At 41.5% G+C, this 26321-nt stretch overlaps 1 protein-coding gene across 1 annotated transcript in view; it reads right to left on the reverse strand.

Annotated features, from left to right (window-relative positions):
- The window catches only part of dnah1 (dynein, axonemal, heavy chain 1), a 29557-nt gene that overhangs the window by 2381 nt on the left and 855 nt on the right, over window positions 1-26321 (reverse strand). The window contains exons 4-74 of the mRNA XM_035662576.1: window positions 26087-26237; window positions 25851-25983; window positions 25588-25758; window positions 25223-25478; window positions 24925-25082; window positions 24615-24826; window positions 23995-24293; window positions 23604-23754; window positions 23281-23474; window positions 22944-23169; window positions 22641-22760; window positions 22458-22540; window positions 22204-22345; window positions 21821-21976; window positions 21487-21685; window positions 21121-21374; window positions 20577-20789; window positions 20312-20476; window positions 20052-20173; window positions 19593-19698; window positions 19312-19491; window positions 19035-19175; window positions 18719-18882; window positions 18461-18574; window positions 18192-18380; window positions 17971-18076; window positions 17570-17683; window positions 17340-17489; window positions 16992-17078; window positions 16693-16879; window positions 16505-16596; window positions 16244-16398; window positions 15973-16150; window positions 15697-15891; window positions 15453-15572; window positions 14766-14924; window positions 14545-14646; window positions 14302-14442; window positions 13896-14056; window positions 13653-13810; window positions 13319-13492; window positions 13158-13187; window positions 12684-12862; window positions 12248-12478; window positions 11865-12061; window positions 11610-11745; window positions 11206-11414; window positions 10887-11058; window positions 9904-10095; window positions 9692-9802; window positions 9261-9446; window positions 8987-9178; window positions 8618-8785; window positions 8311-8502; window positions 7796-7927; window positions 7325-7450; window positions 7106-7225; window positions 6606-6755; window positions 6346-6506; window positions 6042-6267; window positions 5651-5846; window positions 5340-5491; window positions 5042-5238; window positions 4788-4932; window positions 3779-3937; window positions 2999-3130; window positions 2704-2874; window positions 2378-2557; window positions 1928-2104; window positions 1177-1347; window positions 874-1004 (exon numbers count right to left, since the gene is read on the reverse strand). Of these exons, the coding sequence (XP_035518469.1) occupies window positions 874-1004; window positions 1177-1347; window positions 1928-2104; window positions 2378-2557; window positions 2704-2874; window positions 2999-3130; window positions 3779-3937; window positions 4788-4932; window positions 5042-5238; window positions 5340-5491; window positions 5651-5846; window positions 6042-6267; window positions 6346-6506; window positions 6606-6755; window positions 7106-7225; window positions 7325-7450; window positions 7796-7927; window positions 8311-8502; window positions 8618-8785; window positions 8987-9178; window positions 9261-9446; window positions 9692-9802; window positions 9904-10095; window positions 10887-11058; window positions 11206-11414; window positions 11610-11745; window positions 11865-12061; window positions 12248-12478; window positions 12684-12862; window positions 13158-13187; window positions 13319-13492; window positions 13653-13810; window positions 13896-14056; window positions 14302-14442; window positions 14545-14646; window positions 14766-14924; window positions 15453-15572; window positions 15697-15891; window positions 15973-16150; window positions 16244-16398; window positions 16505-16596; window positions 16693-16879; window positions 16992-17078; window positions 17340-17489; window positions 17570-17683; window positions 17971-18076; window positions 18192-18380; window positions 18461-18574; window positions 18719-18882; window positions 19035-19175; window positions 19312-19491; window positions 19593-19698; window positions 20052-20173; window positions 20312-20476; window positions 20577-20789; window positions 21121-21374; window positions 21487-21685; window positions 21821-21976; window positions 22204-22345; window positions 22458-22540; window positions 22641-22760; window positions 22944-23169; window positions 23281-23474; window positions 23604-23754; window positions 23995-24293; window positions 24615-24826; window positions 24925-25082; window positions 25223-25478; window positions 25588-25758; window positions 25851-25983; window positions 26087-26237 (11499 nt within the window). The remainder of the gene's footprint in view (window positions 1-873; window positions 1005-1176; window positions 1348-1927; window positions 2105-2377; window positions 2558-2703; window positions 2875-2998; window positions 3131-3778; window positions 3938-4787; window positions 4933-5041; window positions 5239-5339; window positions 5492-5650; window positions 5847-6041; window positions 6268-6345; window positions 6507-6605; window positions 6756-7105; window positions 7226-7324; window positions 7451-7795; window positions 7928-8310; window positions 8503-8617; window positions 8786-8986; window positions 9179-9260; window positions 9447-9691; window positions 9803-9903; window positions 10096-10886; window positions 11059-11205; window positions 11415-11609; window positions 11746-11864; window positions 12062-12247; window positions 12479-12683; window positions 12863-13157; window positions 13188-13318; window positions 13493-13652; window positions 13811-13895; window positions 14057-14301; window positions 14443-14544; window positions 14647-14765; window positions 14925-15452; window positions 15573-15696; window positions 15892-15972; window positions 16151-16243; window positions 16399-16504; window positions 16597-16692; window positions 16880-16991; window positions 17079-17339; window positions 17490-17569; window positions 17684-17970; window positions 18077-18191; window positions 18381-18460; window positions 18575-18718; window positions 18883-19034; window positions 19176-19311; window positions 19492-19592; window positions 19699-20051; window positions 20174-20311; window positions 20477-20576; window positions 20790-21120; window positions 21375-21486; window positions 21686-21820; window positions 21977-22203; window positions 22346-22457; window positions 22541-22640; window positions 22761-22943; window positions 23170-23280; window positions 23475-23603; window positions 23755-23994; window positions 24294-24614; window positions 24827-24924; window positions 25083-25222; window positions 25479-25587; window positions 25759-25850; window positions 25984-26086; window positions 26238-26321) is intronic.

The raw sequence follows: 26321 nt of genomic DNA on the forward strand, positions 1-26321 counted from the left end.
GAGTTATTTGTGAAAGAAAGCCGTAACATGTATATTAGTATATCACCTATAAAAAAACCACCAAAATATGCCATAGAAGTGTAATTAAAACCGTCATAAGGAAGTTACCATATATGGTTCCTTGTCCGATAAAGGGTTAAAATAATTTATTACTCTGAGGGACCAAAAATGATGTGAGTAGTAAAAGAAAATTCCAACATGTTGTTAAGTCCTGATATAACTTCAATCTGACTTCTAATACTGCTAACATAACTACAAATCTAAATAAGTAATAAGGCGTAAACTACCAAGCAACTGATTGCCAAACATTCTCAGACGGAGTTCATAAAAATAAAATGAATCCCTCCATTAGCCCAAGGACAAACTGTACACAAGACATGAGCAAAATACGTTCACAGACACATATACTAACAAACGCTGGCCACCAAAGACCTTGTTTATAACATGAGGAAAACAACAAGACGTCACAGGCTACAACCAAATGACTGAAGTTCTTGTTATTACAGTATGAGCACAAAGCCACGTAATTATGGTTACTGGCTGTGACCTTTAAAGACTACAGTTTGGTCTACCGGTCTCAAGTAGAGATGTTACATTAAGGCTTACACATTTAATTACTATTTTCACCTCAAAAGTGAAGTGAGCTAAATATTGTCAAAGATACGTTCAGTGCAACACAGATGGCAGTTTCTTTCTCTGATCTCAAAGAATTAACAAACTGTTGGATGAGTATTTCCTTTTGAACAAACTGGTAATTTAGGTGAAAGATAAAGGAGTACTTGGGAGTCATCCAAGTGACGTGTGTTATTTTATCAAGGATCCTGCCGCGTGGTTTGCAGTGTGGTTTGTGATGTTGTCTGCCTGTTATGTTACCTGATGACCTCCTGGATGAGTACTGTGTTCATGGACTCTTCATAGAGCACTGGGTACTTTTCCATCACCTCCTGAAGACTGAAAGGCCGAGGAATCTTTTCCGCGATGCCTGACACTATATCCTCCACTATCTACGGTACAGGCAAAGGAAACATGTCACAGCTTTAGTCAATGCATTTAGAAAGGCTACTGAATTCAACTCTCCACTCATCACAACCAAATCCCTGACTCGACGTCAAAGTGTGTTCAATTAAAAATGATAAAGAGTAAAGAAAATCTAATGAATAGATGTTTGGTTTGTACCTCCTCCAGAGTTTTGCCCCCACCAGCTGCAGCTCGAGGCTGGAGACGAACCACGGCTCCCAGCAGGGCGAAGGTCTCATTCTGGGCAAAGCTGATGTTAGCGTTGTCATGGAGACCAAAGATCTCAGGTGTATCGTTGATGGGCAGACCACGAATGTATGCCAAGTAACCCTAGGGTCAGAATTGCCATGGAAACAAGTCATTCTCCAATCACCTTCATCACATTCATCAATTAGTGTAATAGCCAGCAGTTCAGTTTGACATGTTTTTGATTTATATGCGACACTTTGCACATTGTAGTCTATATAAGAGATAAGAGATAAAATTCTTTTTATAGGGCGCCCGGTTAGCTCAGTCGGTAGAGCTGGCGACCCATGTACTGAGGCTGCGGCCCTTTGCTGCGTGTCATCCCAACTCCTCCTGTCTTCTCAGCTGCGGAACGGAAGGGTGAAGTGAGGGAGTTGTAATTTGCAACTACACAGCTAAATGCCACTAAATCCTACACATTGGTCCTTGAATGCAATGAATAAATATTGTACTGACTGTTTTCTGCTTCTATTGTCATGTTTCATGGATGACTGTCTTCCAATATATCACCTATTGGAGACTCACCATTATATATACCGAACAGTGAGTTACCCTGTGATTCCCAACCCTAGAGAATATAAGCAATTTTGGAGTATACCAGTTAATGCAGATGAAGGTCAAGTCTAATGCATGACTCACAATATTTTGAACGTGTTTATCTAACCTTGATATCCAGATTTGTGTCTATCTGCCGGTAGACTCCAGACGAAGAGTAGACATGATCATCAATAAGCACAGCGGGGCAGTAGAAATCCTCCAGCACATTGAGCAGACATCGTCTGTCCCAGTCATCCGTCACACGGCCGCCATAATTAATCTCCCCTGCAGTGTATTTAAGCACCTGGACAGGTGGAGGACAAAGAAGGGAGACAGACAGATGAACAGGCTCAAACACACACACATATTCTCCAGCTGAGACCAAAACGTCTTCTTACTAAAGGGTCTGTGTATCTATATACACTAAGGAGACAGGATCAGAGTGATGGTATAAGACCAGAGAGAGAAACAAAGCACAGAAAGACAAAGAGAAAACAAAAATGGCTTAGGAACTATAGTCTTAGTGTTAGTTAATAACAAGTAGTTGAATATAGACAGAAGCATCCTCTCCCCCCACCTTATATGGGGTGTCCTGGTACTCATCCAGGAACATTTTGAGTTGGCTGATGCAGATGTTCAGGTCCCCGTCAGTGAACTCGTAGGGAATGTTAAAGCCCAGAGGACCAAACTTCCTTCGCTCCAAAGCAATTCCATGGAAGAGACACAGAGACAGGAGCAAGGACTTGAGGTGTGACATCTGAGGAGAGGACGGGAGAGGAAAAAGTTGGAGATATTGCCAGATACTAGATGTTCTCAAAACTGATCCAAAAAGGCAGGTTTTCTAATCAAAAGTAAAATGGGGAAAATATAATGAGCAGGATGGTGAGTGAAGACTAGGCAGACCTTGGTGGAAGAGGAGATAAAATCATTGGTGAGCCTCAGGTAGGTTTTCTGTAGATTGGCCTTGATTCCCCTGGGGGGCTCAATGGTCATCTTTGACCCATTTTGGAGAATGGACACTGGGAACCTGTTGCTGGGAAGACTTGTGAGCCACAGACGGAAGTCCTTGTGCATCTGTTTCGGGGTTGTGGGACATGTGGTGACAATGATCAGTTAAGTAAATAACTAACACCATCAAAGTCAATAAAAGGCCTGTCTAACATACATTACTACTATGCTGTACGGTATGTGTTCTGACCTTTACTGGATTAATGTTCTCAATGAGTCTCTCCAGGGCAGGCATCCAGCTGGGTGCCAGGTGACAGTTCTGGAAGAAGACCCAGTGACCTCTTTCCATGGCAGCGTGCATCATGATCTCAGCCCAGGGGCCCTGAATCACACAAACAACAGCAGAAGAGGAGGCAGATGTGAAGACAACAAAAAAGTATGCTTAACATGAGGCTTTAGTTTAAGAGACAACATGTTTCTGTTTCCTAGAAGTTTTATGCTTATTTGAGGAGTGGTAATGGAAGGAATACTTGGGGATACAGCACATCTCCCTACAGCCAGTTTGACATTTCACCGCAATATAGACAGATAGTGAGGAGAGGGTGATGCAACAGCCAAGCATGAGCATAACTGAAAGTAATGTGATAAACACAAACTAACACGTATCGAACAGCCACAGGAGGAGTGTGGTCCTAGGAGAAATGTTTGGTTTCAGGTTTGTGGAGGATGAGTCTGCATTTATCATAAAACCTGCACACAGTGTTAATATGATTGTAGTCTGAGCTCATTTATGGTGTCCTGGAATCTAGCATCTGTCAAAGTAGTATGGTACAGTGTCCTGGCCTATGGTCAGAAATAGACAAAACAATTAGCACCAAGGTGGCCATTCTTAACAAGACAAATGAGAATGGCCCGGTTCTGTGAGAAAGTCATTTAGAGTGGCTTTCCTCCAGAGTCAGACAGAGAGAGTCCAAGAGACAGTGAGGGTGAGAGAGAGTGAGAATTCCCAGGCATTCCCCCGGGCCCTGACCTGGCCTTGGCCCAGAGAGATGGCACTCATTTTCTTTGAGAACTGCATGACGTCAGCAAACTTGTAGAGGTCAGCAGCAGGGTCGGTACCAGGGGATAGGACAAAGATGAGGGGAGTGGAGGGGGACGACTCTTTGAAGACCACAGATAGGTCTGACGTCTGAGGGAGAGGTGGAGAAAGAAAGAGTTATGGCCCAGAGAGCAAGCAGCCAGAAATCATTTTTAAAACAGTGTTTGCACTGCTGCAGACCCAGCCAAAACAAACAGAACCATTATTGCCATGTTAATACTACCACACTTTTAACAATAACTTTGTGTCACATCATATATTGTGGTTTAAACATCAACAATAAGCCAAGACCAAAATTCAATCCTAATATCCCAGACAGACAAAATAAGGAACTGTAAACACATACTAGACCTTTGGAAATTCCAATTTCCACAATTCCAACATCATCCACTAAGAAATCTCGTTATACCCACAGATTTATATTCTTGGTGTCATTCCAGAACCAGTGGCCCTGATAACTCATGAAATTAAGCTGGTAAACATCTGCCTAATAAAAGTGAAACATCTTATTGCTAGACATTGGGAAAGTGTTTATCTGTGAACCTTTAGACTAATGAGCTGTCTTCTTGCTTATTATAGATGGGATTCATTTCTTTCACTTTTGCAATCATGATCTGATAACCTTCATAACTTCATCAATTTAACATTTACCAAATGAGATTGTACCCCCTTTTCTTTTCTTTCTTTCTTCTGTTTTTCCCCTTCATTTTCTTTAACATATGCAGACATGCATGTGTGCATTTGTACTCATGGGTTCATTTGTATATGTATATAAGTTATTTATTTTCATAAATATTGGTTTGTAAACTATCATTACTGTTATTATCTACACTGATGGCTCTGAGTTGATGGGTGGGTGGGGGAAGTATCATGTTCAAAATCAATAAAGATATGTGACACAAAAAATACATTAAGGCGATAAGGAGGACGGGGAGTGTACCTGAGGTTCTATGAAGCGCTGTCCCAGATGAGCTGACACAAAGTCCTGCAGGCCTTGAATGAGACAGTCAGCCCTTAGACAGCGCAGTACCAACAGCTTCTGGAATGAGTCCAGCTCAGTGTCCCACTCTCCTGGGAGGGGCTCTCTACAGCAAACATACACACATGCACACCTTGTTAGATATTGACAGCTTCTGCACAGTACAAGTGAAGGAAACAAGAGTGCATTTGTTAACATAGTGGCTATCTGCATGCCTGTGAGGCAGGTTGCTGTCAAAAATTGTCTTGAAACCCTGCAGATGTTTGGTGAAGGTCTTTGCCAGGTTGCTGAAGTTGTCCAGAGCACTCAGGCCCAGGATGTCCTGCCAGGCGCGTTCAGACAGCCAACTGACTGCTGGGTTGGTCAGCTCTTGTGCGGGCATCCCTCCTGATAGAAGGTAGCGCCACTCAGCCTGCCACAAAGAGACAATGCAGATTATATCAAATGCACTTGGATTAACTCAACTACCTAAAGTGAATTAAAGAGGGGACTGCAAACTCCCTTGTTGCTCACCATAATTATTTTTTTTTCATTCATCATGATGCGAGCACACAGGAGGAAAGCGAACATGAGTTTGTGCTTCTCAAACAAGCTGCGGCACACGTTGCTGTACAGGCTGAAGGTGAAAAATTCATTGATGTTGGCGATTCTCTGCTCCACCGTGTCTGTGAGACAGGAAAAAGTTAGAGGAAGCAGAAAGTATTTTTTTACACCTGGTTTCAATCTCATAAACCAGTCCTACTGCTTTTCCATCTGCACATGCACTATTCTGTGTATAGTCTTGCAACCAGAGAGCATAATACAACAGTGGAATGTCTTTGTACCTGCTTGCTCAGAGTTGGCAAGGCCAGCCATGAAGATGCCAAGGAACCACTCCAGTGAATACTGGTACATGGGGTCAACAATGGACAGGTCCGATACACAGAAGAAGAGGATCTGTGTCCTCACAGCCACAGGCACATACTGCAGACGGGTGGCGTCAATGTCCTGCTCTGTCTGCTCTGCCGCCAACACTTTGGCCTGTCAGAAAAAAACAGCTTGCATTAGAGGAAAATCCAACAATACCAGATTATACATTCAGCATAAAGGCTAAAGTATCATATATGAGGTTTTGGAGAGTTGTATATGAGAAAAAACCCTTTCACGATAGCTATTTTGGAACGTCATGTTAGACCACATATGATATTAGATATATTAGCTCTCCCACTGTCTGACCTTGATCTCTCCAGCTTTGATCTTGGAAGCCTCCAACACTTGGATGAGCTCCTCATTGTCCACTGGGTTTCCCTCTGTGGAGCTGAGTCGGAACAGAATCTCGTCCTCAATTTCTTTTAGCTCCTGTTTCATCTTGGCGTTGCTGATGATCAGCTGGTTCTTAGCCTCCTCCAGGTCTGAACGCTCCACAGCCACCACCTGGCCCAGCAACTGGTCCTCTAGACCGCTGGGAACACACAAGAACAGTAAGACTAAGACATCATTGTTAGAATAATACAACCTGTATCTGTTTACCATGTGTTACCTGGGCGACAGGGTGAAGTTAATGAGCGTGACGTTGGTGGAGACCTCTGGAGAGTAGTGCGGGTTAGGCAGCTTGGTAGTGATATACATCTTGAAGCCTTCATGGTAAGGGATGATTGAATCGCCCAGTTTCAGCACGGTGCTGCCTTGCTGCTTAAATGTCTAAGGGCCAAAAATGTGAGTTAAGCAGAACAGTGCGTGGTCAATAACGGCATGCAGTACAAGTGACTTAGATGTGTGTGTGTGTGTGTGTGTATTCACCTGTTGCAACAAGACAGGTTCTAGAGCAGGATCTAATTCCTCTCCTACATTTTCCAAAAGGCAGGGTTTACCAAAGCGGATGGCGTTCTCTAGACTGCGGAGGAAGTCCCGGTCACTTAGCTTCATAGTCTCCAGTCCATTGTCCCGCTCCTGGGTGACAACAGGAAGCAAGAATGAATGAGCAGTGGATCAAATACAGACACTAAGCAGCTTTCCAGATGAGTTGTGGGTGATGGGGAATAAGAGGTAACCCCAATAATATGCTCACTGTTTGCCAGACAAAGCAGGTATCTGTGTATACTGAACCTATTTTTAGCAAGCATGTGCACTGGATACTCTGCTATGTGAACTCTCGCTACTGATTGATAAATTATAATTACAAACTAGACTATGTGATCTAAAGGGATGAATGAAAATCTTGATGTGGCTACTTTTCATGTCTTTGTCTCACTGGCACCCTCTGCAGGTGTGGTTGGATTAACACACAGAAAAGTCTTCACCATGTTTTTGATCCATGAGTTGGCTTGTCCCTGAGGATCAATGAATAGAGCCCAGCGCAGAGAGTACTGAGCAATCACACCATTCTCCACTGACAGGTTATCCTTGGGTAAACCTGATATCTGTGTGCATAGAAATGACAAAGTACAATGTCAAAAGTGTAAGAGCATGCAAAAAAATGAGGTCATTAACAATTAAGATCTGTCTTATGTGGTTCTGACCTGCCAGGAGCGGATCTTGACTGGATCTCCTAGGGTGTTGATCAGGTTTGGTTCGTCAGTGTGTGGAACACTTAGCTCTTTGAAACATTGCATCCACTCATTTGCCATAGCTGCCCTGTACTTTCCCTAAACACAAAAACAATGCACCTTAATGCAAATCATACTATAGTGCTGCACTGATTAGCAATGTAATTATGTACATATAGGAACACAGAGAAAAGCAGTGACACGCTATGGCTAACCTACTAAAAATGACCATTATGATATTAATGTTCTCAACTTAAAACGTATGCTCATATGTTATACTGTCATTGGTTACGCTTGTAAATGGTCAGATTTTTGTTGAGTCAGCTGGAACAACAAAAACAAAACTTACAATTCTGTAATTCTGTACCAATTGGGAACACGTGGGAATATGTATATATGCAGTATATTATGGGTAATGCAACTTTTTAATATACTCCCACTTACAGTGAAGGGTCCCAGGTATGCTACGTATGCTGCACACAGAAGCACATCGCCTGCCACATTATTGACCATGTAATCCAGATGTTGCACTGTTTCCTTCCAACGCACCTTCTCATCTGCCAGTCCGCCTATAAGCTGAAGAAGATGAATGCATCATCATGATTTAACTATCATTATTAAAAAAGTAAATATATGAATACTTACATTACATATCAATATTGCATTTAGATGTATTATTCCTATTTTATTTATATTACAGATTTATATTTGAACTTTATGCTTGATTATATTTATTATGAAAACATACTAATATACTTATATTCAAAATATCCTGTATCTATTATGTTACTTGCATTATTGGTTTTGCATGAACATTACATTTAGGCTAACGTATTGTTTATAGCTTTATACGTATCTGGATCCTAGCTACTTCTCTGGTGTTTCTAAGGCTGCTGTAATGCTAAATTTTCTTCCTAGGGATCATTGAAATGTTGTTTTATCTTATCCCTCCTTCTGACCTTGTCTGCTCGGACGAGGCGGGCCTCACACAGTTGATACTTGTTGTCCAGCTCATCTTTCTTAGCCAGACACTCCTGGTACTTGGCCTGCAAAGTGGCAATGCCGTTCTCCACTCCTGCCAGCTGGTCTTTGGCATCATCCAGAATGCGCTGGGTTACCGCTAAGTCCTCCTGGGCCTCCTGGAGAGCTTGCTGTACAAATATTTAAATTTTTAATGTTTAGATGACTCTCTTATTCGAATAACATGTAAGTACAGTGGTGTCTTACATGTATAACCAAGACAATGGCTAAAATTTCAGTTTTTACCCTTTTAGGTTCCACACCCTTGGCCACAAAGTGATATACATGCATGGCTCGCACCCACTGGCAAATGGAAGTACAGGCTTTGGAAACCTTGGCAATTGAGGCTGGTTGGAATTCCTCATTATCTATGTAGGGCTGGACTAAATTGATCACAGTATCTGGGATGTTTTCCTGCAGAAATGATTAGTGGTAGAAAAAACACATCTTAATACAGATCCCAAACAGGAAATGACCAAATCAGCATCAAACACTGAGACTTAGAGAACTTCAGATAAATCTGAAAGAGACAATAACCATGTTCTGGAGAAACAAAGACAACATACATTATACATACAATGACATGGCAGTAAATCCACCACATTTGTGCTCTACCTTATCATACTTGAAGAGGCTGTCCAAAAACTTTGCAGGGTCTTGTAGTAGACCCTTACCAGGTTCCCAATAGTCGTCAATCTTGGTACCAGGCTTCTCTCCAGGCACCTTTTTTGGTTTGATGCCCTTCATAATGCAGAGCGCCTCAATAACCAGCTTCACCCCCTGGGGAGGTCGCTGCATGCCTCGCACCTGTGGGGGCAAACAAATCATTCAGAAAGTTATGCAGTAAAATATGAAGAATAACTTTAAAACAATCTTCCAAATCCCTGACCTCAGTGACATCATTCTTGTTGAGTGACTTGAGGCTGGTGAGGGCAGCGTCCAGGGCTGGCAGAGCCTCATCTAAGTCTTTCTGGGCATCTGCTGCAATGGCTCCCGCAAAACGGGCTTTCTCTGAAGCTTTGGCTTCCTCTTCCTGCACGGACTTCCGGGTCTCCTCTGCAACCACTGTGTCTATCTAACAAAGCAAAGTACAAATCACATTCGAGGTCCATACGATATAAGTTCTTAAGTTTTTCAAAAACACAAGCAATTCATTATCATTATATCTATATAATGTATATATATATACATAATATATATATCTATATATATATATATCTATATATATAGATATATATATCAGTGTCTAGTCAGTTCAGAGACAAACTATAAAACTTCTGCATGGCTCAAACATTTCTACCTCTATTTATTTCCCCTTACTTTGATGGTCTCCATAGTGACTTCAGTGTCCTTAGCAGCCTCCTCCAAAAGCGGTCTCATTGTCTCCAGATCCTCCTGCATCTTACTCACATCCTCCGCTGTGCTGAGAAGCTACAGGATCACAAAACAGCAGTTAGTCACATACTGTAAGAGTGCTAATGGAGCATTATGTAAAAACAGAACTTCTATTATTGTCCTGTCCAGAGCCGTGCCTTATCCAGGCCAGTCTTCATGCGCTGACGAGCACGGCACAGTTCTTGCTTCTTGCGTCCAATGAGATCTGAGAAGATTTTGAGCAGCTCCAGGTAGCTCTTCGGTGTGACATAGTTGTGTCGAGAAAGCTCAGCCAGGTACTGTTCGCACTTCACGGCTACCATCTGGTGGATCTTCATACACATCAGTGTCTGGAGAAGGGAATAAATTAGGGAGAGACTTAATGAAATTAAGTGAAATTAATGTGCTTAATGAAAACTTATTCCAGTATTATAGAATTTTGATCAGGCCACCAGTAGTTTCTATTTATTTAACTGAGGTATAAAAATAAATAAGCAAAAAGTTAAAAGTTGCTCAAGTTAAGTAATCCATGACAGTGAGCACCTAGCTGTTGTCAGTTGTCTTGAATCATGAATTCATAAACAAGTATACATTTTTATATTTCACATCATCATATTGTTGTTTTTCCAGTCATGATTCAACTGGCTACGAATCATTACATTAAAGTACTGTTCATGATCTCACATAGGCACACTTTTGAGATGACAGTGGGTTTTAGACCAAAATGATACTGTAACATTACTAAATGATAGTTAATCTGCAGTATTGTGTTGTTCACCCCTGGTTGAACTGCATTAACACACAATGACAACATTATTGTATGTTAATGTTGACTTTGTTTGATCGCATTACTCAAGAAAGTTTAATGTCGTTGTGACTCACATGCCCATGCACTTATCTTGTGTCTGTGCTATCTTGTGTGTTATATCTTATTGTAAGAGATAACACAGACCAAACAAGGGCTCAGTGTGACAACCAACTAGCTGATTTGCAACATATAGCTTGTTTCTATGTATGGTAACATAAATCATAAATATTTATTAAGTGTACAGTACTTCCCTGCTTTGCTAATGCTACTTTTAAACCTTTAGACAAACAAACAAAGCTCACTGACACACACAAACACACACAGCATCCTCACCATTCCCCTCAATGCTGTCGGGCTGGCTTCTAATACAGGCAGGTCATTAAGAAACGATGTGGCCACAGCCTGCAAAGCCTCCTCTGGCCAGGCATTGAACCAGTCTATGGTACAACATGTAACCAGTGAGGGAAACTGCCTCAGTCGTGCACGAAACACCTCACCGATAGGACTGTAGAGGAAGAAATGAAGAGGAGAGGTGTGAGTAGGGGACAGGAAGAAAAACTCAACAAAGATGATGGAGACACTATAGCCATTTATTTTCATTTGCTCTTTACCAAGTAAACAAAACTTTACAATTACTTGTACAATTACTAACCTCATGCAGAGTACAGTGTGGATGTTGCTGCGGACCCTCCTGATGTAGGCAGCCATGAGGTTGGGTTTAGTTGGCTGCTGGCCGAGGTCTTGCACCACTGGCTTCATGGTTGTCAGGATGCGCTCCTGCTCGTCTGATGCGTACAGGTTGGGAACATCCCCAGAGTTCAAAATGTTGTTGATATCCTCCAGGAATGACTCACTCTTAATCTGGGTGATTAACATGAAAGTACTAATGAGCAAAATGGTTCCTTGTCTTCTGAAGAGATACATTATTTCAAACATTAAATACATTTTGTTTATGGTCTTAATCAAACTGACTTAAAATAAGTCAGATGATAATGATGCTGTTAAACTACCACACATGGAGTATACCGTGGGTAATAAGAGAACGCTTTTGTTTACCTGTGTGTCCACAAAAAGGAAGGTGATCTGCAGGTTCTGAAGGCCAGCCTTTAGCATGATGCTTTTAATATCTTCTCTCCACTCTGTCTGACCGTAGTTCTTAGCAAGCTCAATCTGGAAACACTCATATTCTGACCTGAATATGGACAAATGCACAATCAGGATACAAATAAAATAAATACGAAGAATGTGTGTATGCTCTGAAGTAATGAAAATTGGATTCAGCCTGCAGGAATGAAAGTGGGGAAATCTCACATATACGAGGCTAGCTTAGTGAGTGACTGGCGCCCACTCCCACCCACTCCAAGCAGCAGGGCATTGCCCAGGGGCTGGCGCAGGATGCGGCTGATACGGCACACGTGCTCAATGGCATCCATGAAGAGCACCAGCTTCATCTTGGTGGTATTGACCTGGTTGTAGTCTTCCATGTATTCCTCCATCACTTTCATCAACTATATATATATAAAATATAGGGGTAAAAACAACAGCCATTTTGGTGAAGTATACGGTTCTATCATGCTGTACAGTGGAAAAAAATGATGATGTACAATGTAACCACCCATAAGCCAACTGGTCAGCTGTTTAGCAACAGAAAAACATACCTTAAAATATTTCCAACACTGGCTGGCACAACTCACCTTTTCCTTGTCTTGTATGAGTGTGTAGACTTTGTGCTCAGCTCCAGGAATCATGAAATCTCCATACAGAACAGGCTGGCAGGACACAACCTCTTCAAAACTGCAGTCAAACTCCTGAATGCAGTCCTTCAGGAGATTGTTGAACCAGTCCCTGTCCTCAGCACACACCAGGCGGTCCTGGAAAATCCGGCAGCTTTCGTGGTACCACAGCTGGAGCAGCTGCAATTTGTCCTAAAATCACCAAAGTAACGCTACTTTTATATTGTTATTATATATTTTATATGTTTTATTTATTAAATGCAGCTGTCAATCCCTCCTATATTTCTCCTCAGTTTAAACACTGGGACATCCATAATATTTCCACAGTTATCCTTGTGTGGTAGAGACTGTAAGTACCTAATGGATCAAATGACTAACTATTGTTGTATATGACTACCTCTATCATTCCAGCCTCAGCCATGAGGATTCCCTGGAAGACTTTGGACAGGTCTCTGAGGTTAAAGGTGTAATGGGACTTGGTTGGAGTTGGAAGGAGCTGGGAGGTAATGGTCGAGTAGACTAGGATAGTAGCGTCTACAAGAGGCTCATTCAGTGGCTGGATTGCTGGCACAGGTCCTGATAATAAAAAAAAGTGACAGTGATAGAAGTAGAAGAAGAAGTAGAAGTGATAACTTAACAACATTTAATAATGATAAAATCTATTTCCTGTAGGACTTGAGACAATGCTTTAGTCAATATTTGTTGTTTTTAAATTTGCCCCATGAATAAAATGACAATTATTCAGACGTGTTTTGTATTGTCTTTCATACTACAACCTATACTAACGTATGCTGATGCTATTAAATTACATTTTAAACACTTTGAACCCTTTGTCTACTTTGTTGTTCTACTTTTTGAGTCCCTGACTTACTGCCTGGTTCCTTTTGACTCATATTTCCATCTGAAAGAAAACAAAGATTCAGTTACAAACTGTTTTTAGTTGTTTTTTTTTTACAAGTTAATGTCAGTATTACTCTACCTTTCAACACCTGTCCTAACAGCATGTTCAAACACATAGCATCCCCAACTTACCCATCCAACTGCCCAGGATGGTGGAGAAAATATTTTTTTTGCTGGCATCATCCATTTCAGTGAATGACAGGAAGTTGAAGTGGCGTGTGAATCGTTGGGTGATGGGGTTACGGCCTCCACCTGGGGGTCCCATGGCACAGGCAAAATTGATGTCTACTATTTGCTTGAATGTCCCTGCGGAGACAAGTCAGGAAAACAAAAGAGAAGCTCAATTTAAAGAGAGAATTTAGCGAAAATAAAGTCAAATCTTTATATTAAAACAGTAACAATCCATATTTCAGGCACTCCAGAGAAATGTACTACTAGTGCAATAAGCTAACCCTAACCCTCTTACCTATCTGTTTCCTGTCATACCACCCTCCATGGTCCATCCACTGCCTTAGCAGTTCAATAGGAGGCTGAGCACCATAGGTCTCCAGCATGGGCATGTTTAGGTCATCAATGAAGAAGATGAAGTACTTCCCTATTGGAGGTCCAAACACACCTTTCCGCCTGAGAGACAGGCACATGCATCATTGAAATGGTGAGTCACAAAGCTTTTTGTATTATAAATAATGTAAAAAAAAAGCAGGAATACCTTTTGTCTAGTTTATTGTCAATGTAATCTTGAGTCTGGTTGGCTGATGTGCGGGCAGAGAACATAAGGAAATGTGTGATGTATTCAGCAGGCATGTTCTTCAGGAGCTTGTCTGACATGGTCAGGGTCTTTCCGGTGCCAGTTGGTCCAATACAGAGCACCTGGATCACACACAGACAATTATAAATCAAGCCTAATGCTTCCTTCATTAAGGAAATCAAATTATCAAAATGCAAAGTATCTATTAGTAGATTCTGAATGAGTGCTGCAGTATAGTAGTAAAGTTTCACAGTTAATACTAACAAGTTATGGCATTTGGACCTTTTCTAAACATTTATTTATCATTTATATAAACAAATGTACTGCAGACAGATGTGTGAAGTTCAACTAAAATCAAAGTACTCACAGGTTTTTTATTGGTCAAAAGCATATTCATGAGGAAGGACATTCTCACTGTGTCAGCAGTGGGAACAATGATGTCAGAATAACTTGTATCTGGGGTGATTACAACACTCTTTGCAGATTTCATCCAGCTGACCCACTGGACCTAGAGTGCAAGCAAAAAGATGATTGAGTGTAAAGCAATCTCATGGTCGTGGTAGTATGAAAAATCTGATTATGATAATATTATTATGTCTCATTTACTTACTTTTCTTTCCTCATCTTCATCGTCATCCTCCAGGTTACTAATTCCTGCATCATCAAGACTGTAGTCATACACCAGGGCCTCCTCTGGAAAACATAACTGAATCTAAAGGACGTAAAGTACATTTATGGTAATTAAAATATACCTCTGTAAAGAAATATCAATACACATTACGTTCAAAATAATTTTGTATTGCGATGCTAAAGCAAAGATGCTTAAATTACCTTTTCTTGTGCCATCTTGTTCTTCAGCCAGGCACTGAAGCGCTTACAGCTGGCTGCGTCTCCCGTGCTGCCTACACTCCACACCAGAGAGAAAAAGAACCAGGGCTCAATCAGCTCTTTCAGACGGTCCAATTTCTTTGGAGGCGGTGGCCTCTCGTCCTACAAGACAATAAAGGATTAGTGATGGGATAACAAGCAATAAAATTCACTCTCTGTGTAGATAAAAACAGCTCATTGCTAAAGGTATCAACCAAAAACACAAACTCTGATTCTTAATTTTCAAGTGATGTAGCTACACTAATGAAAACAGAGTTATGCATATTCGATTTCTGCCAATAGATGTTACACAGTGGACCTTTTGAAGGTGAAAAGAAACGTATTGCATTCATTTATACTCACAGCAGCAAAAATGTCTTCTGTATTGTCTCACCATATGGATGTATAAGATAATAATACATGAATTTAACACTGCAGTTTCTTATATAACCAACCACCTTAAATACACCTTTATGTATTTAAAAGGTGTAGTAGCCTGTACTACTTCCCTGAAGCATCAAATATTTCCATAGAATACCATATAAAGCTGAAACTGCTATGACTGTAGCTGCTTCAAAACGTATATTTGCACAGAAATCGACATAGATTCATTTAATGAGGTGTGTTCTAACACAGGGAAGCTGCACAGACCTCTTTAATGTTGAAGGGACTGAAGAAGCAGTCCATAAGTTTAAGCAGACTACAGGTAAGGTTGCTGTCCAGGGATGTGATGACCTCCTTTACTGATGTGCGGACAAATGTGATGGAGTCCTGGGTAAAAGCACAGACAAATCTAAACAAAAGCAGTATATTGTTTATCATAATCTACTATAATAAAAAGTAAAAGCCTTAAGAGTCCCTGCTGGTCTCTCTCAGTTATGTCTTCCTCTCTCACCTGCAGGAACCTGGCAAACAGGGAGTCTAGCAGTTCTGTGTGCGGTTTTATGGCTTCGGGGACCTGCTTCAGCCAACACTCTGTAAAAGGGACCAGGCCCAGAATACTGGGCTCCAGGTAGACCATACCGCAGCGAGACACTGTGGCTGGAGATGCCACTGCCAAGTCTTGCACCTCAAACATCATGGTCATCACCTGCAGGAGGAAGATACAAAACGTCTGAATGCAAATGGGACAACACAGAGAAAAATAAAGTCTGTGAAAACTCAGCCTTACGTCAGTGAGCTTGATGATTTCCCCAGAGCTAAGGCACAGCTTTTTGTTGTCATCCAGCACAGTGTTCATGTTCTCAATCCATACAGCATCTACTGGTCCATCAAACATGTACCACTTCTTCACTTTGTCCATGGATGATGCACCTCCACGGATAACAGATGAGAGGATACCGTCTGTCCTATAGAGTTAGAGAAAAACGTGTCAGTGTGTGCATCAAGTCTGTCTTTGTTTAGCTTGTTTTGTAGTTTGTGTGGAACAAAACATCACTTACCATTCATGTGTAAGCAAGTCATACTCCCCGTACAGCTGTCCCATGGTGATAGACTTGGGGTTGAGGACATGTATCTGAACTGCTTCATACACACCACCACTCACAGAGGGCTGGCCCTTCAGAGCCGTTATCGCTGCACCTAGTACCTCATAACACTAACACACGCAACAGTAATACTTACATACAGGACTCTACATTGCAAAGCATAAATTATTGTGAAAACTGTGAATAAAACAATATACTGACAAGTAGGTGACTCACTTTGGTTTTACCAGATCCAGAGGGTCCCACCAACATCAGGCCATGTCTCACCACAGTGGTTTCATACAGCTGAATACATTTACTAATATACCCTGCAATCACCACAATAGTGACACTATAAGTACTCATTCTAAAAATACACCTAACTGCATTTATGAAAACATATTCATGTGCTTCCAGAAACTAACCATCCACATCTTTGAGGTTCTTGTTGGCGCAGACTTCACGCATGGACACTTCAAGTATGCCATAATTGATTGGCTCCTGTTTTGTCTTAGGGAAAAGATCGGACACAATACCGTTGAAGAGTTTCAGGTCATCCTGTAAAAACTTTGGTACATTGACATCTTGAATGGCCCGCAGACAGATCAACTCCTAGAGACACAAAGGGTCCAGAAGAATACATTGTTAATTGGACATCATTCAAAATTTGTGTCATGTTTTCTTATACTTTATTTCCATCATAAACACCAGTAACATTTCTTACCTCATTCATGTGAGGATTTTCTCTCTTTAGGTTTCCAGCAGCTGAGATCACAGTCTTCACAGCTCTCATACCAAAATCATAATGATCCTTCATGCAAACAAGAGTAAAAGTCAGCACATCTTTTCATCTTTGTTATTCTTATACACATCTTTCCATCTTCTCAGGAATATAGTAACTGTGTGTTGTATGCCAATATTTTATAGTCTGATGCTATAAAAAAGTAATGTCTGTAACAATATACGCATGTTAGTTCAACTTGCTTTTTAATGTCACATACACCCACGTACACTCAGGTATGTGGAGGTTAAACTGAGTGTAATTCTGATCTCCCCTGAATCCATACAGTACCTGAGCGCTAAGCTGCTCAGACGAGAGCTTGAATGTGGTGGTGATCTTCTTGGAGAGGACTTTGGCATCACTGAAGCCAAATGAGTACAAAGAGATCTCAGCTATCATAGCATAGTCGGGTACCATCATGGCCACAGGACGAAACAGGGCCTGTAGAAGATATAATCTCATCTGTTGAACCATGTCTGCTTATCTTCAGTGTTATTTAAAATTCAATTACAAAATCAAACCTTGAGATTGTCAGGCAGTTCCGTGCGTCCAGCGTAACCAGGATTCATAGTGATGAATACGGCACAAGAAGGGACAAGAGGGATCTCTGCCCCTTCAAACACAAACCGCTCTGCCTAAAAACAAAACATACATACAATTATAACATAATAATCAAATTCTTTACTTAAATAATACATTTTATTCCAACTTCATAATAGAAAAGTACTCAATTTAAAGTAAAAGTTGATTCCAAATTGTAGTCGCAGTAAGATTGTTCCCTTTCAGAATATAAATTATTAATATAATTAACTTTAATTCTGTAAAATGTATGTCACTGCTGTAGTTGGCCGACCAGCTTTGGAACATTTGTTCTTTCTTTAAACGAGTACAGGATGTACCAGCATGTGAATTAGCTTCTCACCCTTTGCTGTTGGGCCTTTTGTATAGTGGTGATCTGCTGTGCCACCACAGACAGCACTTCCACATCAATACGATTAAACTCATCAAAGCACGCCCAGGCCCCAGAGCTGTAAAATGGTAAACAGACAAAGAAATTGATGGATGAATGTGATTTATGGTAGATTTATAACATTTATCAGCAAAAGAGACATTGTATGACAGTGAAGTCACTGCCTCTCTCACCTGGCCAGTCCTTTGAGAAACTTGCCCATAGCAATGAAGTCCAGCTGATCAGAGCAGTTGAAAACAACTGTCTGGATAGCCAGAGCTTTCCCCAGATCTTTAGTGGTTTCTGTCTTTCCTGTCCCTGCTGGACCTGCAGGAGCTCCTCCAAACTTCAAGTGTAGAGCTCCTGTTAGGGTCAGGTAGCATCTGAAAGAGGCAGAAAGTGGTGTATTCAATAGAGTGTATGACAGGAAAAAACAGTGGACAACATTAGATTTAACAAATACCTGTCAGTGAGCGGGGTGATGACCAGACGTCCAGAGTTACCAAGGTACTCATATCCATACAAAAACTCTGCATTCACTGCGCGGATGTACAAGTCATCTTTTGCCCAGTAATATCTACAACAGTATCAGATCAGTATCACATTAAACTCATTCTGCATCTACAGTGTTGCAGAGTGATAGTATACAGTGGACTACAAAGTCAGGAATGACCAAAGTAAAAAGAAAACAAATGACAGAACAAGAAAACAAACAGATAACCTGAGCTGGCTGATCCACTCAAAGTCATTGATGCTTGACACCTCCTGCTCAACCAGTTTGGCCGCAACATCCTTAGCATGGACCTCTATGACAATAAGAGCAGACAGCACAGCTCGCTGCATATTAGACAGACCTCCTCTCACCAGCTGCACCAAGTCACCCAGCTTCAGAAGCAAAAGGAAAAGTGTTACGAATGTTAGAATACAGCACAATGTTTAGTGCAAATGTGAGCAATAAAAAATACAATGTGTGTATTTTTCACAAAATATGAATACATCAGGAGTTATTTAGATTGATGTCTAATAAAAGTGCACACCTGCGTCTGTAGTTGGGGATAAAGGCGGTTGGCTAAGTCTCCCTGCTCCAAAGCCTCAGACACCTCAGTAGTCCAGAAGACCTGACAGCCAGCTATCACCACTTGACCAGGCCACGACAACACCCACTCTGTCCGAGGTCGCTGAGGGGTCAAGAGAGCACACACAGATCTTATAGAAATTGGACAACTTGTCTCTCCCTAAAATTGCACACACAAGCGATATAAGAGTACAAAACACGTCATCAAAAACATCAAAGTGAGAGTCAGGGCCGCAGACCTCAGGGTAGACTTTGAGTGAGCGGTCAATGTTATCCCTCAATGTGGCCTTCATAGATTTCTCGACATCCCTGAGCCAGTCCTCCACATTTCCAGTAGGCCACACCGGCAGGAACAGCTTCACCTCCTCCCCCTCTCCAGAGTACATATGTGTGATCTGTAGATCTGACTGGAATTGAAGCTGAGAACCAACAAAAGTCTCACTCTCCTGTGGTATGCATGTTATACTTTCAGTAATATATAAGCAGAGTAATTGTAATGAAACTACCAGCCAGAACAAACCTGTGCGACGTTCTCAAAGCATTTGCGCAAGTGTGGTTGTACAGCAGTAGGATCTTTGGTCTGGGACAGAATCTCCAGGAGCTCATCATCTGACAGGAAGTAAAACCTACAAACAAATATTTACTGTACAGTACAATGAACATAACACGTGTGGAATCGACAGCATGGAAACGCATTTCTGACTACAAATCGTCCACAGACCACTATCTGGTTGTGCATGTCATTGTTGATTCAAGTAGCCTTTACTTAGAAATACATTTATGTACACTTATAGCAACCAAAGCAATTTCTTTGGCTGTTTCACTGTTAGTGAGTTGGTCGTATGACATGAAAAAGTGATATCAATGCATACCCTCTACAAGGAATGGTATGTGGAATCAAAAGACTAATAAATCTGTAACTAACACCATCAGAAACTGACAGTCAGGGGAATTTCAGAACACTTTTAGTGAGCCTTACCTGGGGAAAGACCCTCGTTTTGTCTCCAAGTACTCACTGAGACCCTTCTGCACCTGTTCCAAGAGTGCGTTGCACTCTTTCAGTTTGCCTAGTAGATGAGCATCTGAACATATCTCAATCACCTGGAGATAAACGCAGAAACACACATTAAAAGTTTAACAAATGACAAATGAGCATCATCATCATCATCAAGCTCTACACTGATCTCTGTATGAAAACAAAACCTTTGTCCTTTAACATGAAGTTGTGGAGGCTCTAACCTTTCGATTATGAAAGGCACTTTTCATGACTGTCCTCCATGTTTGTTCCATTTGCTGGTATCTTTTCCCTTCCACAGGCAGTTGCTTGTTTATATCATCAGAGCTGAAGATGGGCTCTAAGTAGAGCCAGGAGCGCTGGCATGTCAGCCACTCCTCCAGCACATCCTGCAAGCAGCAGAAGAGGGCAGTAGCACTATATAAGACACAGCATGATAAAGATCTAAGACACAAGACCTTAAGTGAGTGTGTGTATGTGTGTATTTACTTGAGTCATTCTGAGCTTGCTTTCCCAGGTGTTGATGCGTCCCTCAAAGGTTTTTTTGAAGGGAGAGAAGGTCATGCTCTGCGTCATGACAATGTGGTCATCCAGCAACTGGGACGCTTCATCTGGGCTCTTCAAGATGTAAGTGCCTGTCTCCTTATAGGGCAACACATCAAACACTACTTTCCACCACTCTTGCTCCATCTTTTCCAGGGCCTGTGTGGGAAGGTGTGGGGAAAAAAAGTAGCAGCCACTAATTGTAAAGCACATATTGACACACTGACAGTGTGCATCAGTGCCGTTCCTTTCAACCAAAACATGAGTCACTTAGCTTCTCTTTTACCATCATTTTCTACGTTCACACAGCTCTCTAGGGCTCCTATTGTGAAACGTAATTTGCACTTAAATATGTTGTTCATACAGAGGATAAAAATAAGCTGCTTAAATCCTGTCCGTTTCCACAGTGGCACTGAATTTATCATCCAATAAGAAACACAACCTAACACTTCATAAAACACTGTATTTAGAGTATCTAGTTGAAAGGTACCTGTTCAATTGTGAACTCTTTCCCAGCCACCTCAGCCACCTGAGCAATGTCATCTACGTGATTCTGTAGGCCAAGCTCCAAGCAGCGGGAGAAGGTCAAGTTGGCTTTGGGCTTGACTGTCATATTAATACGCTCTGAAAGCATCTCCCAGTGGCGGCTCCTCATCCCAGGGTTCCTCAGGCCTTGAATCAGAGGGATGTAAGGACGGAAGTCCTCAATCTTGCTGCGGATTACAGTTGCCACCATCTGGCAGTCTGGTGTCATGTAAGACAAAGAACAAGGGAAAAAAAATAAGATAAATAACATATCAGACCTATTAACAATTATACTTTATGAAGGTTGAATGGTGACAGATGTGTCACCTACCAGGAATGTCCTTGAACTGTTTACTACATTTGTGCATGGTCTTGTGGGCATCTGTAACATTGCGCTCAAGCTGCTCGGGGTCAATGGAAGACAGTGTGTCATTGAGCCAGCTCTCATGCCAACGGAGCCAATCAGAGGTAGTGGTCCATAAGTCTTTAAAAGGCTGGAAGTCCTTTACCAGCTTCTGCAGACGATCATACTGTGAAACAAATTTACATTTCATTGTGAGAAAAAGCATGACAAATGTATATTATTTCCCAGTTCAACAGTTCAAAGCAAGGGCATTTAATATGGCATGTATCTAGACATCATTCTGCTTATTCGATTCTCTTACATTAGTGACAGGAACACCAAGCAGACGTTCTCTGGTGTTGTAGGTTTGAGCCAGTGACTGGCACTCCTTAAGCTGCTTGCCTGTACGCCTCACCTCGTTGGCCACCTCATGGGCACGATCAATGTCTGAGTGGCCTGCAAACCCTGCAACCAGCATCTATAAACAGAGTTGTGGTGATTTAAAACCAAACAACATGAGTTTAAACTTTCAAAAAAAATTAATTATAAGGAAATTAAGGCAGGACAGTTCACTGGAAGACCTTTGAAATGCAAATCATGTCCAAACAACTGCAAGTTCAGGAGCATTTCTGGAAATTCCTCTGAAAATCTTAAACCCATCTCAAGCTGCTGTTGAACAAAAAAAAACTAGTTGGGTCAGCTGACCTGTAGAGAGTCTAGGTGATCCTCAAAGATGTTCTGGTCAACCAGATGGATCTTTTGGAAGCGTTCCTCATCCTCCACATGCTCGGCGGCCACTTCTTCCATCTGGCCGATTATCCTTTGAGGCCATCGAATAGCTGTCCACCTGCACAGATATGTAACTATAGCAATCACTAGAATAACTCCTCAGTTTCCCCTATTCACTCTAACCACTTTGAACCCGTCCGTTTTCAAATCATTTTTCATTTTACACTTACTTTTTATTCACATCCTCATCTGGAAGACAGTAGCAACATTCTTCTATTAGCTCATAGTCTGTTAGGATCTTGCCAATAACATCCTGTTGTGGACAAATTGATAAAATAATCATACCTATGGACAAAGTAACACCTCATATGACACATGATAGAAATAGCCAGTTCATGCAAATCAATGTGCACCTTGTAACTCTTGATGTTCTCCGGGATTTGCTTCATCCAGTCCCTCTTTTCAGTCAGCTCCTCAATGCCATTGGGCTTCTCACGTAGCTTTCTACTCATTATGTTACACTCTTCACATGCCTACACACACATACACAAGATATAAACGTATAATTCAAGTTAAAAAGGAAAGAAAAAGTCACTTTCAAGCTGAAGTAAATGTAGGTCAAAAAATCAAAACACTACAAATATATAATACCCATACAGTATACACTGTATAATTAAGTACTTAAGCGTCTTCTGGCTTCTAAACAAATGACTTACATCATCAACCTGCTTGCGTAGCTTCAGAACAAGGTGGTTCAGCATTGCATTGGCTAAAGCCTTTCTTTTGTTAGACAGAGCCAGGCGCACAGCCTCCACACGGACAATAAATGGACCAATGACAATGGAGGAAGGCAGGGAGTTTTCAAGCCTTTCCTTTTCTTTGAGATGTTGTTCCACCTCTTTCTTCACTTCTTGTGAAGTCTGTTCTGCATGCGTATGAGATCTGGCCAGGGGATAAACATGTATACATTTAAAAAGGAAAGCATGCTGAAAGGACCATAGATATAAAAAACACTTTGCTTTGAATTTGCTTAAGTAATTTAGGCATACTTACTTGAGAAGGGTTTCTATGCCTAAGTTGTGTAGCTCCAAGTATTTCTCAAATTCAGCAGCATAAGCCTTGAGAGGTATGGCTGCTTGTATCAGAGCATTGCGGACCGTCTCTCTCAGCTCATTTACATTTGGTTCAAACAAATTCACTGAGTCCAGCAACGGATCGCCGCCGGCAAACAACTTCTGCATTACAAACTGGCACCGACCAGAAAGGAATAGTTAAATCATTATAGTCATTTACAGTATACGTGTCATGATCTATCACAAACATTTTCATTTCTAATTTAACGCTCTCTGATTCAGGTGACTGCAGATTTAATTTACCTTCTCAAGCTTTGGTACATTGTGTGTGGCCAGAATGCTCTTATCAAACAGGTTAACAATAGATGTCTCAAAATTCTCCACAGGAGTGCTGTAATGAACCCCAGTCTGATCCAGAACCAAGTCCAGCAGGAACAGAGGGTTCCTCATTGGCCTAGTTACAGAGAACAATACATATTTAGCATAGTAACAGGTTATGTCACACTCACTCAGTCAGAAACTATAACTCAGAAGCAAAACTGAACTGAGAATATAATGTACAGTAACTGACTCCAAGATAAAAGGATAAGAAAATACGAACGCATATGAGCACAAAAGTATTTGAAAATTTACATAAATGTGAATGTGTGCCCATGTGTGCTTATACTGTATGTGCAAGTGCATGCTATCCTACTTGTAGGGGCTCGTTATAAGGTCGTTCCCCCAGACCAGGTCCTGAGGACACGTCAGCACCCTGTGGCAGGTGTCCAAGAGCAGCTGAGTCAGCATGGCCAGCGAATCCTGCACGAGGAAGCGCAGGGAGTCCTGCTGGGTGAAGCGCACCACTTCCATCAGTTTGTACATCTTGGAAATCTTGTACATATCCCAGCAAGACTCGTTGATGTTGTACGTGCCTGGGCCAATGGTCCCCAGGTTGGTACGGATGATGTTGCTCAGTGTAATCATCCATGTGTTCCTAAGAAACAAGCTAATCTGGAGAAGGTGGAAAAGATTTGATGCTTCCTTATTTGTGTGAAACTCAGGTGTCTTTGTCATCTGCAAGGTTCGTCTTTCTAGTAATTGGCAGTTAACATTATCAATTCCAAAAAAAGAGTTGTTTTTGCTAATCTTTTGGAAATGGTTTGACCGCGAATAAGCCACAATTCTCCTGATGACCCATTGTTTTAGCATGAGTTGTAGTTGAATTTAGTTGCTACATGTGCAGTGATTATAAGACAACTAAACTATGCATTCATTTAAAAGGAAAGACAGCCAAGTATTGGCAGAAGAAAAACTACCCCAACATTACAGTACCTGAGTATGCATTTGAGACTGAATTACTTCAAACTCGTCCAGTCGCAGTGGTTTGATGGAGCTGAAATTGAACAGTCTCGTGTTTGCTACTTTGTTGCACTCGGACCATATTTCAGATAATACACAGATCACCTCTGGCTTTGGTAGCATGGAACGGAAGAAAAAGGCAGCCTTGTTCTTCTCAAAGGCAAAGCGAGGAACTGGAACGCACCCTGTACATACAAGGAGAATGCCATGAGGGTGGTAATACATTTCTTAAAAAACAAAAAACACTGACACAAAGAAATGTGTACAAGGCTAACTGAGTTACCGTTTTTTGGTACATCCTCAGGATCCTTCTGTGGCACGGTGATGTGTGAAAACTCCTCTGGGTGGCTCATCACTACTTTGTCAAAGCCCGCACGATTTACAGTACGGTCATATTCCAGTTTGACCTCCTTCTCCAGATCCCCTATACACTTCTCCACACTGCACACATGATATGTTTTATTCTTTTTGATTCACCCTATTAGTCAGTGAATATTTCAACTCAGAGGAATCTATTATAAAACAGATAATACTGAACAAGCAGAAAATGACAGCAGTAATAAGACATTGACACTACTCACATTCCCAGCCTGAGGCCAGGGGCCTGACAGGCACGTTCTTTGATCCGCTCAAGACTCTGGATATCAAAAGATGGTGCTCCTTTCCAGATGGGCATGCAGTCCACAGACAAGTTGTAGAGAAGAAGAGCTTCTGTGTTCTCCCTCCAGCTCATGGCAAACTGGATCCGTTCGACAAAGACACGAGGGTCCTCAGCACAGAATAACAATCTAATCCTGGGTACCCAGTACTCAGTGCCTGCTAGCATGGCCTTCACTCCTATGCAACAGAAGGAGATGGAAAGCACGCATACATGGTCAACAAGACAGACAGAGGGCGACAGACACAAGAGGAAATTGTGTTAAAGTGGAAAGACATAAGAACCAACCAGGAGATTTGCTCTTTTTGAGTTTTTCATTTAGAATAGGATTTCCTTTTTTGTCTGTCAGTCTGGTGTTGTGGTGAACCTTTTGCACCAGGTACTGACATTTCTCCTTACTATAGTCAAGAACTCCAACTAACTGCCAGCTGTACTCCAAGGAGCAGCTTTTAGGGTCCTCTTCAGAAAAAAAAGAGTGGAGAGTAAACATCAAAGAACAGAATAATAATGTATATCTCTGTTTATACAATATATTTCTGAGGACACTGTACCAGAATGAATCTTATCATCTGTAGGCAGCAGGGCTTTTGCAGGAATAGGTTTCCGATCAGGTGATCCTTCAGCATTGGCCAGGGCAATCCAGTCTTCTGGAGTTCGGCAGTCGTACTCCTCATTGTCAAATAACTAAGGGAGACACAGGAAAGATGAGTGTGGTGTGGCGCTGTGTCCCTTAATATAAGATCCAATGGTCATGCCACAGAAAAGACTGCAGCAGTAACAGACTCACCTCCAGGGGGAGGTAGGGTGACACAGGATTGTCTGGTGTATTCACATGCTCATCACAACTGCTCTGACGTCTTGGCATTATCAGATTAGAGTTTATGCCTTTTTCTGCCAAGAGCTGTTCAAAGTGTAACTTCAAGTATTCCCTTCGACGGCTGTAAGAACACAATATAAATAAGGCAGTTAAAATAAACCAATTCTTCGACACCACTCAATCAGCTAATGTAAAATGAATAAAA

This window comes from Morone saxatilis, unplaced genomic scaffold, assembly GCF_004916995.1.
Source record: "Morone saxatilis isolate NCDOM2014 unplaced genomic scaffold, NCSU_SB_2.0 Contig18, whole genome shotgun sequence".
Classification (NCBI taxonomy): Eukaryota; Metazoa; Chordata; class Actinopteri; family Moronidae; genus Morone; species Morone saxatilis.